The 23,452-nt window shown below is 34.7% G+C and overlaps 1 protein-coding gene across 20 annotated transcripts in view; it reads right to left on the bottom strand.

Moving 5' to 3' along the window:
- EPB41L2 (erythrocyte membrane protein band 4.1 like 2) overlaps positions 1–23,452 on the bottom strand; it is a 111,999-nt gene that overhangs the window by 36,363 nt on the left and 52,184 nt on the right. For all 20 annotated transcript variants that reach the window (XM_035319916.1, XM_035319898.1, XM_035319912.1 and 17 more), the window contains 5 exons: positions 16,599–16,703; positions 9,644–9,686; positions 2,652–2,727; positions 913–1,131; positions 374–461 (listed from right to left, as the gene is read on the bottom strand). In XM_035319916.1, coding sequence (XP_035175807.1) covers positions 374–461; positions 913–1,131; positions 2,652–2,727; positions 9,644–9,686; positions 16,599–16,703 — 531 coding nt within the window. The remainder of the gene's footprint in view (positions 1–373; positions 462–912; positions 1,132–2,651; positions 2,728–9,643; positions 9,687–16,598; positions 16,704–23,452) is intronic.

The following is a 23,452-nucleotide window of genomic DNA, read 5'->3' as shown; positions in this document are numbered from 1 at the left end:
ACCCTCCCTCAAGACCTCTTCCCACCCATACTCCTCATTTCTAACTCTTGTGGAATTTCAGAAATAATTACATATTCTTCTAGGCTTTACTTTATAGCCCCAGCTCTTTGGATCAAAGCCCAGACACTTAAAATTTACTTAGAACATTCTAGAATATTCTTTCTAGGATGCACATGTCTGTGCATTAAATAAAACTAAATTTAAAATAAATTTTAAGGATGTCAAAGCTGTTAACTGAGTAATTATCATGACCAAGAGATAAAAGGCTTGTATGAAAGTATTGCGGATCCAAACACTTTCAAATCAAATAATCTATATACACTATGCTCTTTAATACCAAGCACTATTCTAAAACCAAATCAAGCCCAAATACCTTGGCATGATGTAAATCCACTCCATACATGGAAAGTCTCTTAGCATTTTCTAGGAACTGGGAATCCGCCTGTGCTGGAGTCAAGCCCCTAAAACCATTGAACAAACCTTATTGTCAAAAGAACAAAAAATCAAAACAAAGGAATTCTGCAATTCAGACACAAATATGTCAGTTTGTAAGGTATCAATAGCATTTTTGACATAAAGCAAAACTGTTCTTTCAGAGCCTATATATTCCTTTAATCTAGGTTTCCATATTCACTCTTTCAAAATATTTTAGGTCTACATTGCCATGAATTAGACAACTAATTCATATGCTTGGATAAAATATTTTCTCCAAATGATCTCTTCTGATATCTTAGTGAAGCTACTATTTTCAAATTGATGTTTTGAAACACATGGAATTAAGAGGCTCCGCTTATGTAGCAAATGACTTACAGAGCAACAATAGGCTTCAGCTTAGCAGTTTATAAACTCTCAGGAGAAATGGTACCAAATATGACAGCATGATTTAATTTCATCCAACAGTATCTGACAGACCTGTGTGTTTTGTGTAGCTCAGCTACTTTCTCTTCCATTTCTTGGGTTTGATTGGGTGCAAATTGGAATTCACTGATATAGTCACCATGGTGCTCCTCTGGGTCATGATCACCCATTTCAGCCTGCAGGGTATATGAACCAAGGAGGGCGTGAGTCACAAAAGAACATGGCAGTCGACCAGAAGCAATATCCTGGCGAAGCTGTAGGCACAAGAAATATCTGCAAGACAAAGAAAAGGAGGAAGGATGGGGTGAAAAACAGGAACAGATGAAGAGTTACCAATTAAAATATAATAAGATAAAGCAGAATTTCTCTGATCCATGTGATCACAAATATTTTTGAAAGTAATCCAATACAGTGATAATTTGTTATACCTTATTTTGAATATCATTATTACATAGCAAATTGATTTCACTTCTATTTTTAAGAGACAGTAGTACTTTTCATATATAATCTGAAGAGCAAGAAACATTCTTATTTCCAATATATGAATGAGTAAAAAAATATTTTTAACAAAAGTAGACTAAGAACTCCATTTTGCATTTTAGACTGCAAGTGTCTAAGGTTTAGAAGTAAAAATCATGCATTTCCTTTGGAATTTCCCTTTGACTTGAAAGTTGTAACTTTTATATACCTTACAGTCACTAGCTCATCAGGTAATGTAATAGAAGAAATCTCTATTATTACTGAAACCATAATTGCCTTCGTTAAACCATGTATATATTAGAATTTACTATTTCAAGTACTTCACAGTCTTCTATTAAATACAGCAAGTTATCAGGAGACATCATGCCCTAGCACAGATATTGAATAAAAAAAAAAAAAAAAGTTTTACAAGTAAAGTTAAAATTTTAAGGAATTTACCTTAAAGTTATAATCATAAGAATGCTTTACCAGTTGAACATGCAATTCAAACGCCAACTGACACTGAAAACTTTCAAACTAAACAGACACAATTGAAATACACTGCATAGTAAGTGTCTTACATTATTTGTAGTAGTATATCAACTACGGACTTGTGCAGCTATCTTATTTTGTGTAGAGAACTGATTAAATGTAGTATGTAATGACATATCCCATCTCACTAGAATTAACTAACTCCAAATTAAAATGAAGTGCTTAGGTTTGCCGTAACTCCTGAAAAAGTTAACCAATTGCCTATACTGCTTATGTTAGTCTTACAATGCTACATTTTAGGTGCTTAGAAAGTACTTAGATCTCATTAGATCTTATCTCATTGCCTTCTAAGCAAGGTAATTATTGTTTTACGGTTTTAGTAAAACTACAAGAACTACACTTTCAACAACCTAACTTAGATGATAACTGAAGTACCTTGGGCCCCTTAAGCTTTGCTCTCCAAAACACCCCCCCCATACCCTCATTTACTCTATCATAAAGTTGCAGCCCAAGATTAAACCTTCCTTCACACATGATCTCATCTCATCTCCCCCTCCTGCATTCCCCTCAAATCATATCTCAACTTATCATTAAATTATTTTTTTTCTGAAGAAACAAAGGCCTCTTGTTCTTTTTGAGAAATACCCTGCTAGGTACTCCTGCTTCCTCAAGATGCCTTCCATGCCAAGAGATACCTTTGTGCTCACACTCCAAAGAGTAGTTGATATAACATCTGTAGCATTCTACAATAATAGAACCTGTTATGGCATCCAGAAACGGAAGAAGCCGAATTTGATAAAATAGCAATAATTTTAAAGTTTAGAATTATGAACTGTACATACCTAGTGATGTCTTCAGTCAATTGTGAAGGATCAGGAGGATAAAATTTCACATTAAAGGTGAACAGCCAAGGTAAACCTAAATATGGGAAACATCTGATTGTTAATCTCAAAATTGTTGAAGCAAGCGAAGAATTTTACTGAAGAAAATAAGGCAGTTGTGTAAATTTTAGATCACTGAAACCTTGAAAATATTTGTAAGTCCTTTCTCCTCTTTTTACACTATATTAGTAAGAACCATACATTATTTTCATTAGACATACACAGAGTGAATAGTGAAAGATAAAATGTTAACATGTTAAAAACTATTTTTTAAAATAGTATGTTAGGTAAACATCAGAAGTTTTAATTTGAAAACTATCATAATATATAACGATAACACATTTCAGATATTCTGTGTTCAAATACAAATATCTGTTTGCATTAAATCTGCATTTATTTCCAACTCTTCCAAGGCTAATGATCTCCCTATTTAAATTGATTGTAGTTTGAAAGACTGAACTTGAGATGTCAATATGAAAGCCTATGAACTTGAGACGTCAATATGAAGCCTGTATTGCATACAACAGAAAGACAAAAAGTAAACTATTCATATTCATACTGAATTCATGGAAGACAAAAATATAAGCCATTTCTCCTTCAAAATAATCTAAGTTTTCTTAATAATACCTTTAACTGTAATAGCAATTATATTTTTTAAATTGACATATGAAAATTGTAATTGCCTATCTTAAATATAAAAGCACTTAAAACTAGATAGTTTGACAAAGCATAAAATTTTGCTTTTAATCATAGCTCTAGTTCTAAAGCAGCTTTCAAATCTTAAACATTTAAGTCACTCAAATAATGACAATCCATTCTAAGAATGTTGCTGTTATAATACTATGTGCAAGAGAAGTATGTTAATTGCAAAGTAATAACAATTTGACAAAACGTAGAAGTTTCCAAATTCAAACATTCTATTTAGTATAATGCAGACACATAAAAGAAAATCCTAAAATAGAAATCCAGAAAAAACTGGTTTGTTTTTGTATGCTGCTTCAAAGCAGTTGTGCTTTATCATATCTCGCCAGACATAAAATTACAATGTAGATTTGCCAAAAATAATAATGAAATATAAGAAATAAAAGTTATCAATAAAATTAACTAGCATATTTGTCTTCCTCTCACCCTTTTCTCTTAAGACAAATAATACTTTTGGTGAAAGACTTCACAAAAATAACCTTTGGTAAAAAAGAGGTAATTATTTTATAAGCCTTGTTAACAATGAATTTTGAACCTTAAATAAGATTTTTAAAAGCTGCCATACTCAGATAAATCATGCTTTAAAAAAAAGTCTATTTTTAAAAAAGAAATGACAGAAACACCATTTCCAACATTATGCCACAGGTGCTGACATTTTTGCTTAAGGTTGTTTTCCTAAAAGTAAAGGAATAATAAATTCACAGCTGTTAGAAGTGAAAAGATGCTTTGTGTCAAAATACATACTTCAACATTTCAAAAATTACTTTGTATTTTCAGACATAGCATTCACTGTAGCATTTTAATTCTGCATAAGTCTGCTTAACTGTGAACCTCATCCTCCCTGGCTGCTAAATCACTATTTCCTTTTGGGCACATTGGGATCTAATATATCTTGATGTTCCCGGTTATCAGTTATTTGTTAGGACAATGAGAGCTTTGTTTACAAAATAAGGCACATCCTGAAAAAAAAGCCTAATTTATCTGATGTACACATAGTACTGATTTGGGTAAAATATGCCTCATTCCATTATCTATCACTACCTAGTGCAAGAAAGAATAAAGAAAGAAGAATTTAAATTTCTAACAATAATTTATATACTATGAACAAACAGAATTAAATCTGGAATAAGTGACGGAAGTGGACTAATCTATTTCCCAGGATATTAAGTAAACCAAACTGATGACAAGAAGCAATTGGGCCAAAATACCTATGAAAACAGTGCTTAGGTAGAGTTATGTTAACAGGGGCTGTGGAGGAGGTTGGAGTGGGAAAGACAGAAGATAGGAAGATGTGTCCTTTCACACAGGTAGTAACCCGACAGTGTTTTCCTGGCATGGAACAAAGTTTCCTGATATGAAGCAATGATTCCTGGTCTAAGACTGCAGTTCAACTAATCACAGATGGATTTGGCCTTAACCTACTTCTCTTTCTTGTCAGCATTTTTACTATAAGCTTTCAGAAAACTCTGTAACAAGGAGACCTAGACACTGCTGGAAAAGAAAAAAAAGCTTCCAAAAGCTAAAAAGAGCACAAATCCTCTGTACCTACAGACTACATGAAAAAAATGTCTGTTCATCATACTAATTCCCATAACTAATCCACAGAAAAAATGTTTTAGTTGACTTGCTACTAAATTTCTGGACACTTGATGACCTGATATTTTACCTGATTACAGAAAACACATTTATCTTCAGAACATAGACCAGCAAGTGTATTACATAGGCTATATAAATATAGCACAGGCTATATTTATACTGCAATACAGCATACTGTTTATAGCCACATAACAGAGGCGCACAAACAATTGTCTTCACACAACAACGCATGCTATTACTGGCACTTTGAATTGACAGCAAAACCAAAAAAAATCTGATAAAGTGATATTTAGCATTCTGTTCCTGATAAGGCTCTCTGTCTTAATGTTTAATAGTATGTGGTACAGAAATGTCAGATTTTTTTTCTAGACAGTTTGTTACCTCAAAAATGCTTCTGTGGCAGCTTTAGGCACATTCTTTGAGAAAAAGAATGCAATAACTAGCCAGCTAACAACATACAATTAACATGATTCATCCCATTCACACTGGAAATCAGTGAGTTTTTATTCCAGTGAAGGCATTTATAGCTTTTACTCACGATCTGTCTCTCAGCTAACATTTTTAGGATACTGTGTGACTAGGACAGATACACTGCTCACAGACAGATGTCAAATGCCTCATAAAGATAAGAAAGTTATTTCTATAATAGAGCTTAAATTACCTTCCAGGGAGTCAAAGCAATACAGCAGCTCTACAACTAGCCTACACTTTCAAAGTTGCATTAACAAAACCAGAGTGCAGCCAAACCTTTTTGGACCAACAAGATCCAGCTCACAAACTCAGACATCTCTAACCTGCAAAACAATTTTTATGGCTAGCAGACGTACAGGAACACTTCCTCAGGACAACTCTTCCCTTAGCACAGTGCTTATTGCTCTTCACTACTAGATTCCACTATGATGAGCTTAGAAGTTAGCTACAAGTTTTACATATATATAGTTATGTTATTATAAATATTTCTTTAAAGTGACCTTGCATACGCATATATATACTCTTTTTTTAACCTGAGCTTGCCATGTTTTATTGACAACAAAATCAGCGCTGTATATTTAAAACACAATCCTTTTCCTTAATGAATTCTAACTTCCCTTCACACTAAGTACAAACTATAAAATGTGGTAGTACACAGTGTTGCAAAATTCTGAATTTGTGTTATACCGTCCTCACAGAATTTTATTTATGAACTTATCACCGTTTGGTCTACTGTGAAAATACACGTATTTATTCATGTCATTATCCTTTCTTATCCTCTTTCCTGAGCAGTTCAGATGTTTAGCCTTTACTGCAGAATATGCTATAGAACCAAGAACGTCAAAATTACGTTTCAACTTTATGGCATTCCCAGAACTACTTTAATTGTTGGCTACACATCTCGAGGACAAGGTTAGTATCACATTTGGCTATTTTAAAGTTCCCCAGTGTGAATGTCTGGATGCCCATAAACAATAAAGATGTTGAGAACAGTCTTCAACATGAATCAAGAGCAAGATTTAAAGCCCAAGTTTTGCCACCAGCTACCTTAAATATTGTAGCTGTATTATTGTATGTATTCTAATCCACTTCCAGAACATCACAGGAAATTTCCCTTCTGGGTACAGCAACGAGTTCCTAAAATCTTTCTGGCTAAATAAGTACTCTCATGACAAAAAACAGATGGTTTATACATTCACATCTCTAATCTTTGCCCACAACATAATTGTGAACATTTAAACCGCAGAAGATTGATCTTCAATTGCAATTAATACTACAGTAAAACAAGCTTTATGTGCTTATTCATTTAATTCTGTTACACTGAGAGTGAGTTCAGAAGAACTCAGAAAACTGAATTGAATGTGCTATATACAAACTGCATGTAACACATCTTGCATAGATAAAAACCTCATTGAATTTTATATAAAAGGTAAAACACCATACCCTCCAAGAAATCCAGGATTTGGCTTTTCCAAAGTCAGTGGCTACTGTTTGTCCCTTCACTATACGCAAGAGCTGAAGTTCTAAGTTTTGTGAAAGCCTTAATCCACTTGGGATGTATCAATTTCCAAGCTAGTGACAGAAATGTCATACCTGTCCATAACTGAATTAATTAGAGGTTTTATCATATGCCAGTGGATATCCAATTACATGAGTTTAAAAAAGGTCACAAATTAATTTTCCTGAAGACATCAGGCTGAGTGAAGCCAAACAAGTTTTTTGCCACCTTCATAGCCTTGAGAAATGAGACAGTAATTTGTGAACCAAGTTCATTAGCTACAGCAACACTGATACACAGGTAATTGCTGAGGTCCAATATAACTGCCTAGCCAAAGGCCAATGGGAATAAATGACAGATCAAAAAACCTGTGGATGCTGAATCTCAGCAACAGACAGCCCAGACAGCCTGATGCAGACCATGACTTGCTGGAGACTACAGGATTCTAATTTCATCTTCCCCAGGGTGGTACACAAGTGCCCCATATGTGGAGTATTGGTATTGCTCACATGTAAGAGAGACATTATTATAAATATTAAGTTGAAAACTGACATGCTGAACTCCACTTCCAAATTCAACACCTTTGAGCGTTCAGATCAATAGATTTGTCCAGATATGCTCATCTAGCATGTTAGTGCTTCAGTTTATGCTATACGTGAGAAAAAGAAATGAGCTTCCTCATTTTGAATGGGTTAGTAGGTTTTACAGGTATCTTAAATATATTTTAACTTTTTTTTTTTGTACATAAGATATCCATTCTTGACTAGAACTAAGCCTGAAACAAAGGAAAACCTCATTACTCGATATCCACATAGTTGGGAGAGAAAATTTGCTTTCACAGTACGTTCCAATATCTGGAAATTTTAATACAGTGATTACAAAGAACACAACTAACAGTATGTTCATTACTTGCAAATCAGCATAAGCAAGTTTCATTGTTGAAACCTTTGAAATGGCATTCTCACTTGGTTGTTTACCTCATGCAGTATGCCTATGAACTCAGAAATGCTACAGACCAAAGAAAAAATTTCAATTGTGATGACTAATTCAAGAAACTGAACTTGATCTCCAATATAGAAACACGGGTCTTCAGGTTGTATGAAAAATCAGATTCCCTTAAAATATTTTTGTAGTACGTACTACACAGTATTAAAAAATATGTAGTGCACCCTAAAAAATATCAGGACAGTTCTTGCATTTCAGATTCATGATACTCATAAATGATGCTCTATAGCATGCAGATCACTACTAAAGACAGTAACATGGGAAGTATCAGTGTCCTCAGTCTCTTGACAAATACTAAAAACTAACAGAACAGTCATTAACCCATGTATTTTGACTACTTTATATATATTAACTGAAGACCTCACATTTCTATGGAATAAGAAATATTGCAACTTTTCCGTTATTAAAAGAGCAATTGCAGATGGCTTCTGCAATTGCATAAGCATGCAAGTACATTCACCATTTTAATTGGACTGGTTTGTTTATACAACAGCATATTAGATCAAAAAATAGTCGTCAGTAAAGCTTCTGTAACTTTAATTTCTTCACTGAAAATGAAAAATACACCTTCCTCAACATAGTAAAAGATTTAACCAATTGGGAAAGGTCTAAAGGAAACAGAATTAACACCACTACCATTTTTGGAAAATGCAAGCATTGCCATAAAAAGAAGTTAGAAATATTAAAGAAACCGCTTCTTAGCCATCATAATTAGCACAGTGCTGTTCTTAATTACAAGTGCTCTCACTGGATCATATACCCCAAAAGAGATCAAAGTCAGTTTCTTAAGTAACATTCTTGGTGTGTTGGAAATGTAGACATGCAAGTCTTATTATCACCTGTTCATAAAATTTGCATTCTCTCCCCACTTACATTTCCTGTCAGCCGCTCAAAAAATAATGTTTCCACCAAGAAGAACAAAAACAAACATTAAAAGGAAATCATATTGGCCACAAGCATATAAAACAATGAGAAGAGTGTCCGTTAAGAGTTTTCTAGCCTTTTGTATTGACTACATATTTTGAGACATTTAAACTCAGAAAGAGCATTTCCTGAATATACTCACCACTTGCTCCTGTCTACTACAAAACCTACATGCCAAGTGAATATATACTTAGTAAGGGAAGCAAAAAGATCTAAACAGATTCAGTCAAACATTCCAGGGAGTAGTCTGAGGTTCCAATCTCTCTAATCCATTTCCATTGTGGAAATGGTGCTGGACTGATCAGGTTTAAAAAAAAAAATACACCTTCTGTAAGACATACTGATTCTTATTTTGTAGTTTCACGTTCATTTGGTGAGTCTTTGGTGACCATTTCTGCAAGTTAACTTTTTCCATCTCATAACCCAAATATCAGCATCAAATCTGAATAACACCTACTGTTTTGGGATGCAAAAGATATCTACTGATTAGTCAAATGCAATATAGAAAAATTGGGGTCAGCAGCCACTATAGTCATTAACTTCTACAGCAGAAGTCTGATCAATCCCTTCTCTCCTTACTGGACAGTGGACAGAAATAGAAGCTTTGCTTTCTGTTCTAAAGCTGAATGTCATAATCAGATATAAATTATATTAATGCTGTAAGCAATTAAATAAACATCCAGACTACTGAGTTTAGGAAGAAATTTTCTGCAAGCAAAAAAAAAGGAACGTAACATCCAAATACATAAGTACTTACTTCGAATTTGTCTCTTGATTTCCTTTGAAGAATCTAACCAGTTCTGAAAAAAATAAACATTTAAAATAATTTCAGAGAGAAGATGAAGTAATTTCATACAATGCAGTCAAAGTTCGTATCTTTTAGACCTCAGTTCTACTTTAAAATTTCCCAGAAAATTCTAAAATTGATCTTGTGATTTGCTAGCAAGTCTCCCCATCTATGCATGTAAGTGACACTGTGCGATGCCACTGCCTTCATGGCTTGTCTTATTGCTTTAGACTATTTATGCCCTGTATTTTGTAAATTGGATAGTCTTTGCTGGCACATTACATTTGACAAATACAATTGTCTCTCTCCTTTTATTGGCATAAGCAGACTTCATGAACAACTATGTAATCTCTACATGTCTGCGCTTACATACCTATATAGTTATTTAAAATGAGATTTCTCTTAATCTCTAGATATCTACTATTCCTGTTACTTGTCTTAAATTATATACATTTTAGGTCTGATAACATTCAAAGGTGCTTGGAAAAAAAATATCTTTTTTTTTTTTTTTTTTCCTGAGCTTCCCCAAAGCAAAGTTCTCTACTAACCCGTATGATGCTAATGCTGATTCACAAGGTTCAAAACTATAAGCTTTGCTCTATTTTAGGCAATGCAAATAAAGAAAATTTTCCATATAGCTGGTTCACTATTAAATGTTGTTCTGTCTTCAACACCAAGAATATTTTGCTATATTTTGTACTAAGTTAGCTTATAGCATTTCAATTACTATTGTTACTAATGCAAAGAGACTTTTGTGACTCATCATCCAAGAACATAACTTTGAAAACTGAGAATGAGGAATCAGTAACATGCATTCATCTGTAATTCAAACAAACCTGTTCACAAATTTTACCCATAGATCTTACAAAGTAGATCAAGTAAGAGACTAGAAATATGAGCCTTTTAACTGCAGTTACTGAACATTTATTTTTTTACAGCATTTGAATGTTTATTTTCCATAAACAGACAAACATATACATGACCAAACACATACACACATATGCAGACACAGCCAGTCTGTCAGCCAAACTTAGTATGTTTCATTAGCAGAAGTGTGCAAAGTAGTGAGGAGCTAGCAACTAACTTGCAAGGTCAAGGTCAACATTTGCATTTCAACAGTCCCCTGCAGGTAACAGCAGCCTCAAGGTCAGCAGGGACCTCAGTGCTAGCACAAACGTTGCTAAGGATGCATCTCTGTCAATGTTTCTTGCCTAACCTAGCCAAGTACCAGATATTGAGTACACTGTGACTCACCTTTCAGTCTGTGGTGCCAAACTGTAGACACCAGTTTTCCACAATTGTTTTCCACAACCATATAAATCAATCTTTACTGTAGACTTTCCAACTCAAAATTAAGTCAATTTCAGGGACACAGTGTGCTATACCACACTTTTATGGTTTTATACGCATTAGGAGAATGTGAAACATGATTTTTTTTTTTTACACTGCAGCAAATTATTTCTGGTGATAAAGGGTGTGGCTTCTGTGAATGTAACACAAAACACTAAGATCCTTGTTGTACATGACCTTAATGTAATCTAGTTTTGTCATTGATGCAGAATGTCTACATTAGACACATACTCTTTAAAAATAAATGCTATAACAAATGATAAAGTGTTTTGTTTATTGGTGTAATTAAAACACATGGATAATCCCACATTTCTTGCTTTAAGAAGCCTGCAACCTCTAAATCTCATAACTGTTATAATGATTCCAGAGATACACAGTCCATAACATTGTTATAAAGGAAGAGAAAAAACTCCTCCCAAAAAAATCTGGATAAAATTCATTTTGCTTAAATAAGAAAAAAATACTACCTGCTGGAAGAACCTTGACAAAGACAGGCCTCAGAAGACATGAGAAGTCTTCAAAGATTTCAGCTGAGACCCATTTCAGCTAGTTATCATTCTGGTTTTCAGTTTCGGTATGAACTCCATTCCCAAATGATACAAAGCCATATTCCTCTGATTACAAAGATAAACTACCTTAAACTCTTAAATTTTAGACAAAGGGTAGTAAAAAGTAACAATTATATAGTGTGACAATTACAGCTGAAAACTAGGATGCATGTTATTTTCAGTGCTTTATCTTTTACCTCTACTTTTACAAAGTAGAAGAAAACATACAAAACGGAATATGTTGCAAAATGTGAATAGTATTTTTTTTTTTAAAGAAATTCATTTCTTTAAATGAAACTGTATTTTCAATACAGTTCATTTTCTGATTTTCCAAACCTGCAGCAGGCTTATTGGAAGTAGATTTCATAACCAACTTTCATTACTGTTCCATCAAATAAAAATCAGATGGTTGTATTCTGTTTTATATGCGTAATTACTTTTTTTTTTTGGGGGGGGGGGGGGGCTGTTTTGCATCTGTGCCTTTTGTTACAAGTAAAACAAACACTACTGAAGAATCTACCCTGAAATAGACCTCAACACAGAATAGGCAGGTCTGTCTTTCAACACAAAAGACAGTGTATGCACACTACGTTGCTCCAGTAGGCAAAATCTATTTGTTTAATTTATGAATGGTAAGGTTATAGATAAGACAAAGTAATGAATTGTCAAAGAACAACAAAACGTTCTCTACCAGCACAAAAGTATTTTGTACAAATCCAGAAAAGCAACATTTCCAGCTGGTGCCCAGAACATAAGAGCACAAGCTTTCTAACACTTTTTCAGACCAATTACAACGTGAATGGAGCATTCATGAACTTTTGAGGGTGTAATGCAATGAAATCACTAACTAAACTTTAAACTAATAAATATAACATTTGTAAAGCCACAAAAAAATCATTAATGAGTAACTTTACCTAAATAGCTTTAAAATGTCTATGAAAGCTAACAAAAATTGGTCTGATATGAAAACATAACATCTCTCCCAGCTGCACAGAACACCCATAGAGAAAAGTTAATGGGACTCCTCCTCCAATGGTACCCCAGTGGTGCATTAAGGAGCAGCTCTAATTCAAAAGAGTGCCTGGCATTGAGTTTCCACACCCCACAGCTGCTGTCTAGCTCAACAGCTGGCTCCTAAATGAGTGGCTGTGATGACTGCATAAGAATGAGAGAAAACACATCATTCAGCATTTAGTACTGACTTGGATGGAGGTCAGAGATTTGCTGCATTTTAATCTCAAGGGGCAATAGCTATAACTGAAAAAAGAAATGTATCAGAAATAACTGGTACTGAGATGAAAAAAGAATTCAAACTTGATTTTTTATACAGAGAGGTGAACAAAAGAGACTGCCAGCCCCTAAAACTAGGGAAAGCCCAAGTCTCTAGGCTTTCTGTGGCAGATATTGCTGAACACAACTGATCAGCATCCTCACCCCCATCCATTAATTAAATCAATATGTGAGATGTTACATGATTTTTTCTTTCTTAGAAAAGAATGAAGGAAGTTGAGATCTATGTGAAAGTGCTAAGAGAAGAGCACAGGATCTATTAAAAGACATTCCACAAATGTTTAACATTCTACAAACTATATAGGTCTTCATGTATTAAAACGGTCTCTTTAATAACAAAAATACATGCATCTATCTTACTGATCCCATTCTGTGTAGCTATACAATTTCATATTTACAAGCATGAAAGAACCGGCAGTTGGGTGTTAGGGGGCACAACTCTCTCATGCTGAAGCCCAGGCTTTCCAAATCTTTTTTGGAAGCCTGGGTATTCCCACTCCTCTGGCAACTCCAACTTAGAGCTGCAGCAGAGCCCCACATCCACATCAGTTACACATCAGGAGACAGAGTAGGCCACCTAAGCCATACTTTGACTTCTGGGAGTCTCAACTGACTAAAGGCACTACAGCAAGTGACATTCCTAAGTGTGGTACTTCAGCTTGGAATCTTCAAGAGTGTGCGTCTCTGCATCTTACTGAATATATTGCTGTAGATTTTATTATGTAAAAAGTTATAACTGTATGCAGTCTCTAACAGCAAGATCATCATCTGCTTCTACTTTATACTTTTTTACCTTTTTATGGTCAATTTGTGATTTTAGTATTCTTCTAATACTGTAACTCAGAGTTTAATATACTCATGGTCAGAAAGAAAGCAAAACTTCCACAGCTTTAGCAAAACCATATGAAATATGATTTGATAAATTTAAAAATGAATAGGTTATCAGAAAAATTGTACTTACATTCTATTTAATCACAGGACGAAAACAAAACTGGTTGCAGATAGTACCCATTTAAATACCAAAATTAAAAAAAAAAACAATACAAAATTGATCCGTATCTCAAATACAAACTCCAAGAATTGCCTACCTATTAAAGAGTTCCAGAAAAAAAGAGTTCCAGAAAACTCAAACTAGGACCACTAGGACTTTTTTCCCTTTATTTTATTTTTTCTGGCTTTAAGTTATTATACAACCTTGGGTCTTCCTTAGCCTTTTACACATCACCACAAATTCCCGTTTCCAATCTAGTGATCACAAAATGCTAATTGTTGAGAAAAGAAAGCAAAACCAGACAGTCAGTAGTTTTAGAAGTGTCAATTAAAACACTAATAAAGAATACAGCAGTCATCATCTTGCACACGTACCTAAGTTCGTAAAATATAGGCCAATTGCACAAGCCAAGAACTGCTCTAACAACTCTGGAAATCAAATTGAAATGAAAAGCTTACAAATGAACAGCAATAGGTAAAACAGACAATCCCTGCTGAACAAGCATCAAATGCTGCAGATTCATAGAACAATTAGAAAAACTCAAATTGGGAAATTTATGTAAAGTACCTCTTTTTGCCAGTCCAAAACTGAATGTTCTTTCCTTTTCCCTCTCAGACTTTGAAAGATGTCTGAGGAAGTAATCCAGGGAATACAATAGTTCAACTCTGCTCACTATCTGTTTGCAAACCTAAATGCCTAAAGAAGACCTAGAGTTCTTTCACCAACTGAAGTTCTTTCTGATAAATCAACTGGTTGACCAGAGTTTCTAAGGAAGTCAGAACAAGCTTAAATATTTCAGTAACTGTCCCTACCAAATTTCTGTGTTTCACTGAAAGCTTAGCTAATTTGGAAAAATAACTTCACATCATTCTCGGTGTGCCTTAAACTTCATAAGGTAGCTACAATATAGGCAGGTATCACCGATAAATGGAAATATATACACAAGACCTCTTACATAGAAAGAAAAGACTGGCTCTTTTTAAGGTATGACACTGGGTTCCTCCATTCACATGACTGAGGAATACTAAGAAGTCTGTTAGTCCAACTAGAGTTGCATTAGAAAAGAGAGAATTGACATACTCTGCACCAATCCAAACTTTCCTGCTCTATTTTAAAAAAGCCAAAGGCTCCTCAATTCCACCACTTAAGATCCATTCATATGTGCTGATTCCTGGTATAATTCAAGGATCCCACATATGTTATTATGTATCTTCTTTCCTGTCAGTGAGGAGTCTGTTTTATGTTTTACTGTGTATGTACACCCATGTATTGCCAAGAATACTAAGTAGCACAAATAAAGGGACTGTAAATGACAACAAAAAAATAGATTATGGTATTACTCAGAGGATCAACTTGAACGCTCTTCCTTGTTACACTGAAGATGGTCCAATTTCTATAAATGCTTTATAAATCACAAACAAAAATACAATATTCAACTAAAATGCATCAAGCCGATTTTATGCACAGAAATCTTTAACCCAGAGGAATCAAGGATTTTGCTCTTTGCTTCAGAAAAGGTCTCCAGCAAAGCAAAGGAAGTCTAGAAAACAACTGTATTTGAATAGAAGTTGTCAAAAAAGTCAAATTTACTCAGATCACTAAATTACACTTCATTTCAAATGCAAAAGTGTAATAACAAAACATGAAAAAAGGCAAGAATGTCTTCACTAAGTATAATGCGTATATACAGTGAGTATATAGTATAAATACTCATGTAATGATGCTTTCTGCCATAAAAACAGATTGAGATTAAAATCAAAAGCATTATGCTTTTTTCCATTTGAGTTTGCAATTGTTAGTTTGTTCTTTATGATTGAAAAGATCATAAAGGTATATCTTTAGTTAGTGGACACAGTGAAAACTAGTCCATAACTAGCCACAAACATTCAGATGCTGGGAGAAGCTAATTGGCTCTCAGTAATTAGTAGAATAAATATCAACAGCTGATTTAAATTTTTCCTCAACTCAATCTAGATGTGCTCACCACATACAAACAAGTGTAAAAGATGACAGAAAATATGCTACCAAAAGGTACTGAAGAGATCTTAAAGGTACTGAAGAGATCTTATTTGAATGTAGTTATACCAAAACACCTCTTCATTACTAAAGCTGGCATCCAATGCTGGTGAGAGGCTAGCCCCAGTCTCATCATTTCAAATGACTTTTTTTTTTTTTTTAAACTTCAAATTAATAGGAAAAGGAACAATTAAGGCCTGATAATTACAGACTTAGAGACAAGGTGTCCTTCACGCTCCTTGTCAAAGCATTATTAAGCACACGTGAGAAAAGATAAATTTTTAGAAACCCAGATTAAAGACAGATTTGTTTGTATTATTTATCATCAGTTTTGTTTGTCTTTGTATTTTTGAAAGGGTTACAAATTAAACTTTGGGGAGTTTGATATCATTCCCTTAACAACCTGCCAAAGTTTCCTATCTTCACTGGCAGGTATGGCATACTATTTTACCATCTCAAAATAAAGCCTAGGAAGTATTAAATTAATTTTTCCAGAAGTGTGCATTTAAATATTTCACACTCTAAAGTAATAAATGGAAACTTTTTAGGCATCTTAACATACACATCAGTATCTTCCACATGGTACAAGTTTGCAGCAAACTAGAATTGAAGTTTTGCAATCATTTACTTAAACGTTTGTAAAGGTATACGTTTAATACAATATCCCACACTAAACTATTCAAGTCAGTAGCAATGTAGGGGTAAAACAAAAGCTCTAATGCAGGCTTACCTTTTGATCTGAATTCTCATAGAACAACAGCCCAAAATAGTCCTTTTCCAATAAATTGAGATGCTCACACACTTTGTCAAACAGTATTTGGCCTTTTGCTCTTTTCTGAAAAAAAGAAAAGTACTGTTAGTAAACATTTAATTTTATGAACATATTCAGCTGATGAAACAGGCTGCTTAACAGGTACTATAATTAGATGGGATTAATCAGGAAATTTTAAAGTACGAATAAAAAGATTATAAAGCTGTCAGCTTTCTTATGAAACTGTTTATCATATTTTCCTACTATACCTATCACTGTTAAAAATAAAGACATTTAAATTCTTTTCCTATTCAAAGAAGTTGTCTTGCACGTACAAGAAAAATTCGGTATCATTTTTTACTTAAGTATCCCACACCATTAATTGTAGCTAAATAGTTCTTAAGTTGTTTATTATAGGTCTTTAGTTTTACCCAAAGACCAGGCTGGATGGGGCTTTGAGCAACCTGCTCTACTGGGAGGTGTCCCTGCCTATGGCAAGGGGTGGGAACAAGCTGGTTTTTAAGGTCCCTTCCAACCCAAACCACTTTAAAGCTCTATGAAAAACAAAGCATGTTATCTTCAAGAAACAAACAAAAAAAAATATGAAGCAGACCCTACAAGTAGGTGATCAGGCCAGTAGGAACACCATACAAGCAGAGCACAAGTAACAGGCCTGTCAACACTGCAGAGATTTTGAGGGGCAAGTCAGAGAAACCAGTCATAAAATAAAACTAAGTCTTAAAGAAGCTTATTCCTTAAAAAAAAAAAATAATAAAAAAAATCTGTTGTAACAAAAAAGAAAATCACATTTTTATTTGAGGTTAGTTTCAGTGTTGTAGTCTATTATTTTATAATAGCAATGAAAGACAAAAATTTTAGCACACTCCTAAAAAGGCTGCTTTTTGCAGCACTGGAATTACAGCTTAAGTAAATTGCAATTAGTCCTGAAGTTCCATCTTTTCTCCCCACACCAGTAACTGGGAATGTAAACATGGTTATCCTGTGTCTTCCTATTGCTGGTAATGAAAAACAGGCCTATGTCTTGTTTCTGTGTGCCAGGTTTTAGGGAAAAATTGTACTGGAGATGGCTGCTGACAAGAGGCAAAACGTTTTAGAGCATTTGGCTTTCAGTACATAACAGGGGTGGGGAACATCAGAATTTCTTTCCACAGTTAAAATACAGCCTGTTGGTGGAACATTTGAACATGAACAGCATGCAGTCTTGCCTTTTGAACCAAGCCCTACATGACTGTTCTGCTATCTGTGGCATTTACCAGCGTGGCCACAACATGGCATTTTCTGAGGCCTGGCAGCTCAGAGGAATTTCTGCATTTGCTTATCCCACAGATTTCAGTAGATGCCATACACTACTGCAATTCCAAAGAAACGCCATCAACTGCCCCTGTGTAGGCCCTGGCAACACTGCAGTTATTGTGTCCCGCAGACAGTGACAGAGCTCTCACAAGTGCCTCAAGTGTGCCTCTCACTGCAGCCCCATTGCACTGTACAAAATGTTAAGGCTGGGAGGGGAGGGAAGGGGGAGAAAAGGTATGCACAGAGCAAATAGTGAAGGCTTTGTTTTTTTATTCTCCAACAATCCAAACCTCTGATTCTTCAAGACTGCATTGTTCAGCAGATGTTACAGTCTTGAAGATCAGAAAACTTTCAACAACACATTCATAAGATGAGCACAATTAGTAGACAAAGCATCACAGAGAGTCAGTTGAGCTTAGAAGTCAAAATCACTTGAAAAAGGGAGCTGGGAATCTTAAGCCTGGTTGGTACTCTCACAGGTTTTACTCTTCAGAAATACAGTTAACTCCTTCCCCTAGCAGTTTGAAGTAACCACTTTTCTTGACAGCCTCCCCTTCAGCTTACTAAAATTAAAAAGTCAGTCAAAAAAAGTAAAAAGTAAAAGTCAGTGTGGTGGGTTGAGCTCCCAGCAGGCAAGGTACCCACCCCCCAGGCCACTCTCACAGTCCCCCTTGGCAAAATGGGACGACCAGTGCCAAGGCAGCCAGCCCTGAAAGGCCGTACTAATGACTGATCTCCACACAAGGCAAGTCTCCCCTTTGCCTTTGAGATGACTTCACTCAAGCATTACTTTTAGTGGCGTCTCTTGAATCTGGATCAAAGTTTTCAAAATGTGTGAAATTTTATGTCATCCCTGTTTTTCTAAGTAAATAAAAGCTCATACATTAAGCAGATCACTTAAGTTTATCCAAACACTAGTCTACACATCTGAACAGTCAAAAAAAATAAAGATTTGCAAATAAAAGCCCAACTGCAATTGAACATCTGATCCATATCAAGTTCAATCGTACTTTTCTTAATTCAGGGTTAAAAAATGATCTTAAGTGTACATTAATCAAACAATTTTATTTTGTATAAGCAAACTAAGTAACCATAGGACCCTTCTGTCATCTCCAATATATTTCAGTTGTTCATACGTGCATAAAATGCGGTCAGTGCTGGCATCCTTTAAATGCCTTTTGTTATAAATATTTAATTAGACCACTGACTGAATGCAGTAAACAAACCCAATATGATCTACATTTGCTTCTAACTAGCAGTTATTATACAGTTAGATTTTTTTTTTTTTTAACTGGAACTGTTATCCTCTACTAAAACCAAGATTACATTTACAGAAGAAAATCTGAAGAAGCCGTTATCACAGATCCCAAATATAACAAAGAAGTTTCCTTACAACTACCTAAAAAATAACACAAAGAAAAAAAGCTTCAAAAATAGCTTCCTCCTCAAAGCAAGAGGAACACTCAGACCACTCTAAGGGAATGAGAATTTGCACCTGCGCTCATAGACGTCAATTATCAGGAAAGGGGTTCATAAGAATTATGTAATCTGCACTATGCAAAAAATAAACAAATAAAAATGTGCATCTTAGAAATTCATTTTGAGCATTCCACTCAAACTATTAAACTGACATTACTTCCCACAAATATTACACTACTGAATCATGAACCTGTGATGGTGAATGTTTGTCATTTCAAGTACAATGATTCAGTGATTTAGAACTTTTGACAAAGACAAAAGACATCTTTTGACTAGACATCTTTCATCCCCACATGCTTTCACAAGTCTCTATCCCACTTACATGCTGCCATTCCTGTGAGTGAACTTAATTCACATGAAAGAAAGCAATAAAAGGTAACTGAAAGTTACTAGCAGTTCACAAGCTGTGAAAATTGTTTTAACTCTGTTCCTCCAAAACCATTCAAACAACAGTTTTTCCCTTTCTTCCTCTCTAGTCATTTACAGATTTCTGTGAAGAAACTGAGAACACATGGAAGCTATCCTTAAAAGCTACAATAGTTTTAAGGTTAAACTAAATTGAATAAATTGTTCATGTTCTCCATGCATGCACATACTGTGTAGATGCAACTCATTTTGTTTAGTGAAATACTTCCACAGAATATTATTCCCTTATATATTACATGAATTTCCTAGAGATAAGTAGCTTTAGACATTTACACTTTCAAGTTACAGGACACAGAAAACCAACCTATTATGTTAACATGGAACCTAATAAGCAATTTCATATGCTTTGGACTAAAAGTTAAAGGACTTAAATATAACCTTTCAACGGAGGTTACTTTGCTTCCTTATGAAATTTTCCTTGTTCCCCCAAAATTAAGCAAGTTTGAAGAGTGACTGGTATCAATGTTTGTAACACTAGAACACTAGTCCCACTTAAGAGTTTTTAATTTCTCAGAACAAATACTAGAGACACGGGTGTTAGAACTAACTACCGTTCACTTTTGGCAAAATCAAAGACCACAAAGCACCACAAGAGTAAGAGTATGGAGTTTAAATGAACTGAGGAATAGTTTTCAATTGCTACAAAGCTTAGCTTCATTACATGAACTTTTCTCGAGGACGGCAGAGTACCTCTTAAAGGTTGTCAGAACTAGTGTTCAGACAAGCAAATTTCTAGAAGCTATACTAAAGAAACAGGCTATAAACCAGGTCTTTCCAATTTGCATCTAAAAAAAGCAGAATAATAAAAGAACATAGAAAAAAAGTGAAGGAAAGTGTCAGCAAAGAATCTGAAATATCTGCTTCAGAAGTTCTTTATAAAAAGAATTATTGACTTAACTAAGTTCAGACTGACAAGTTGACACCAGTCAGAAGATCTACTAAGGCAAAATAAAGAGTTCTAAGGGCAAAAGAACAAACAGATAATTCTCAAAGGTGATAAATTAATTTACAAAGTAACCATCAATAAAAGAAATATCTGAGATGTGTTTTATGTTAGAAGCTAAATATCTACCATGTCAGGTATGCCCTGGGCAATGGGAAAGGCATGCAAAAACAAGCCAAAAGAGAGAACTCCCTAGTCAAACACTATGCAGCTGCAAAACAACAACAACAAAAAAAGGCAATTATCAATACACAAAGCATACAAAGTGGCAAAGAAACATGAAGGGTACAAATGTGTGTTCCAAGAGCAACATTTTGTGATTAATTCTGAACTATGATATAACAGAATCAAATTATACAGTCATTTGCAAAGATGTCTTTATATCATAGTAAAAACGTGCTGATTTGCTGTAAGTGAATGATTCCTTCCATCCCTCTCCATAAGCAATTTCAAATATAAGTTAGCTTTAACACACTGAGGCAGCTAACATTTTCTAACAGAACACCTCCTATCAGTTTCTATTCTGTGGTACTCACCAGCAAATGACACAACCCATTTGAAAGATGACATACAGAAATTAGCTTTCAGAAGCATTTAAACGCAGAAACAGAAGTCATTAGGATTTTGTTTACTCAGAAATCTCTCTCAATGCATTCTGCATGTCACATAAATACACATTATACAGAAATAACATTCCTGCAGCATATAATTAAATCTTCCACACATAAAACCATTTAACAAGTGTTTGGATAAAGTGACAGATGTGTCAGTCTCAACCACTCAGTGTTAAATACTTCAATACTGGACATAATATTTGAAGGAAGATCTCTGCAATTTGCCATTACTTATGGGTTATAATCTAGCAAGTTGAAATAAGTAAACACAGCCGCAATAAGAAGTATAAGTTAGAGGCACAAAGGCATCTGATATAGCATGTTATGCAGCTAATCATTACAGATAACTATGCAACAGGCTGAAAACAAAACTTCTTTAAGAGCTCCTGGGCTTCTTCATTATTCTCTCCAAATGATGGTATCACAAAACCCTAAGAAAACTCTTAAGGGATGCAGATTCAGATTCAGAACTTCCAAGTATCTAGCACCACAAAGTAGATTTGAGTTCTTTTGTCTGTAACCTAGACCTGGGGTAGATGAAGAATTTATTTCCCACTCACCTCCACATATTACATCTAATACATGTACTCTTGGAGTCCCCCTGTTTTCAACTTCTGAATTTACCAAGTTCATAGAGAAGGATGGAACTCAAGTACATGTATAGAATAACAGAAGTAAGAAGGCCACATGGAAGTCAAAGCCATAGATCTGGCAAAATGCATAGACTTTGAATTGGAAAGCATATTTCTTCAAACAGTGTGAATAATAGCTTTTTTTTGCAAAGAAAAAAAATATCAAAAATTCAACCTTGCTTTTTCTCCCATAGAAGGTCACAGGATAAGCAATAGTATTCATTTATCTGAGAACATAGCTTTTCCTTAGACAATCTTTATGCATAACTGATCCCTTTCACTTTTCTCATTCTTCCAAAAGGAATTATTGCTTGTACATAAGTGATCACTTGTATATATGTATTTTTATATGTATATAAAAGCCATGATATTTTTCCATTGAAATACACCAGAAAAAACTATAAAGGGAGAAACTATTCAATGGGAGATGATAGAACTTTTTAAAAATACCATTAACTCGACTTCCTGTGATACAAACCCATATGGTTCCTGAGTCTTTTCCCACCAAGGACCCTAATGTTTTTGGCTTTTTCCATAGCACAATTAGAGAACTTGGGCAGAGGGGAAGGACCACCTCCTCTGAGCCAACTTCCTCCTGCTGCAGTCCAGGAACCTGTCAGTGCCCCATGCCCCTTCCCTTGTCCACTAGGTCCCCATGGTTCTCTCTCTGCAAAGCTTCTTTCCAGCCAATCAGCCCATAGAGTTATTCCTCCCAGGTGCAGGACTCTGCACTTCCTGTACTGAGATCCTTCTTTGCTCAGTCATAGAGACTGTTCAGGTCCCTCTGAGCAGCAGCACAACCCCTCTGATACATCAGCTCCCAGTTGTATCACCAACTACAAGCTAGCTTAAGCCTGATTGTTAATTGTCATACTATCAACGCACTTATGAACAGATGTCAATTAGACAAAGACAGGTTTCTGACAGTGAAACAGAAGTAGTGAAAGCACTTTTCCAGTTTTATTTCCTTTTTAGCAACTAATTATATTTATAGAAGCATCTCTAACAATAAAATATAAAGTTTGCGAGCAGTACACAGAAAGAGCTAAAAGCGTCACAAGGAATGTCCTAACTCTGAAAATCACCCTGAAATTTGATTTAATAAAGAAACAAACGGAAACTGAGCTTTGCAGTTTGTATTTAGACTGCAGAGGGTTTTTTTTTTTTACTTGCTTTTTAAGTCTTGAATGATTATACGCTGTTACTTTGTAAAGCAGAAGTGAACCATCATCATTCACTCAAACACAAAACATTAAAGGAAGACTAAAGAAAAGATCCGTACCAGAAACTCATCTAATAAGATCTACTGCAGAGGGTGAAAATTGAAGTTTCAGTTATCAGTTGAAACAGTTTTCTGAGAATTTTAATGTTTTGGTACAGTGGTAAAGTATAAAAACTACTTGTATTTAACAAAAATATTTTGAA

The sequence above is a fragment of the Oxyura jamaicensis genome, chromosome 3 (genome assembly GCF_011077185.1).
Source record: "Oxyura jamaicensis isolate SHBP4307 breed ruddy duck chromosome 3, BPBGC_Ojam_1.0, whole genome shotgun sequence".
Lineage (NCBI taxonomy): Eukaryota > Metazoa > Chordata > Aves > Anseriformes > Anatidae > Oxyura > Oxyura jamaicensis.
This window is presented reverse-complemented; position numbering and strand designations above follow the sequence as displayed.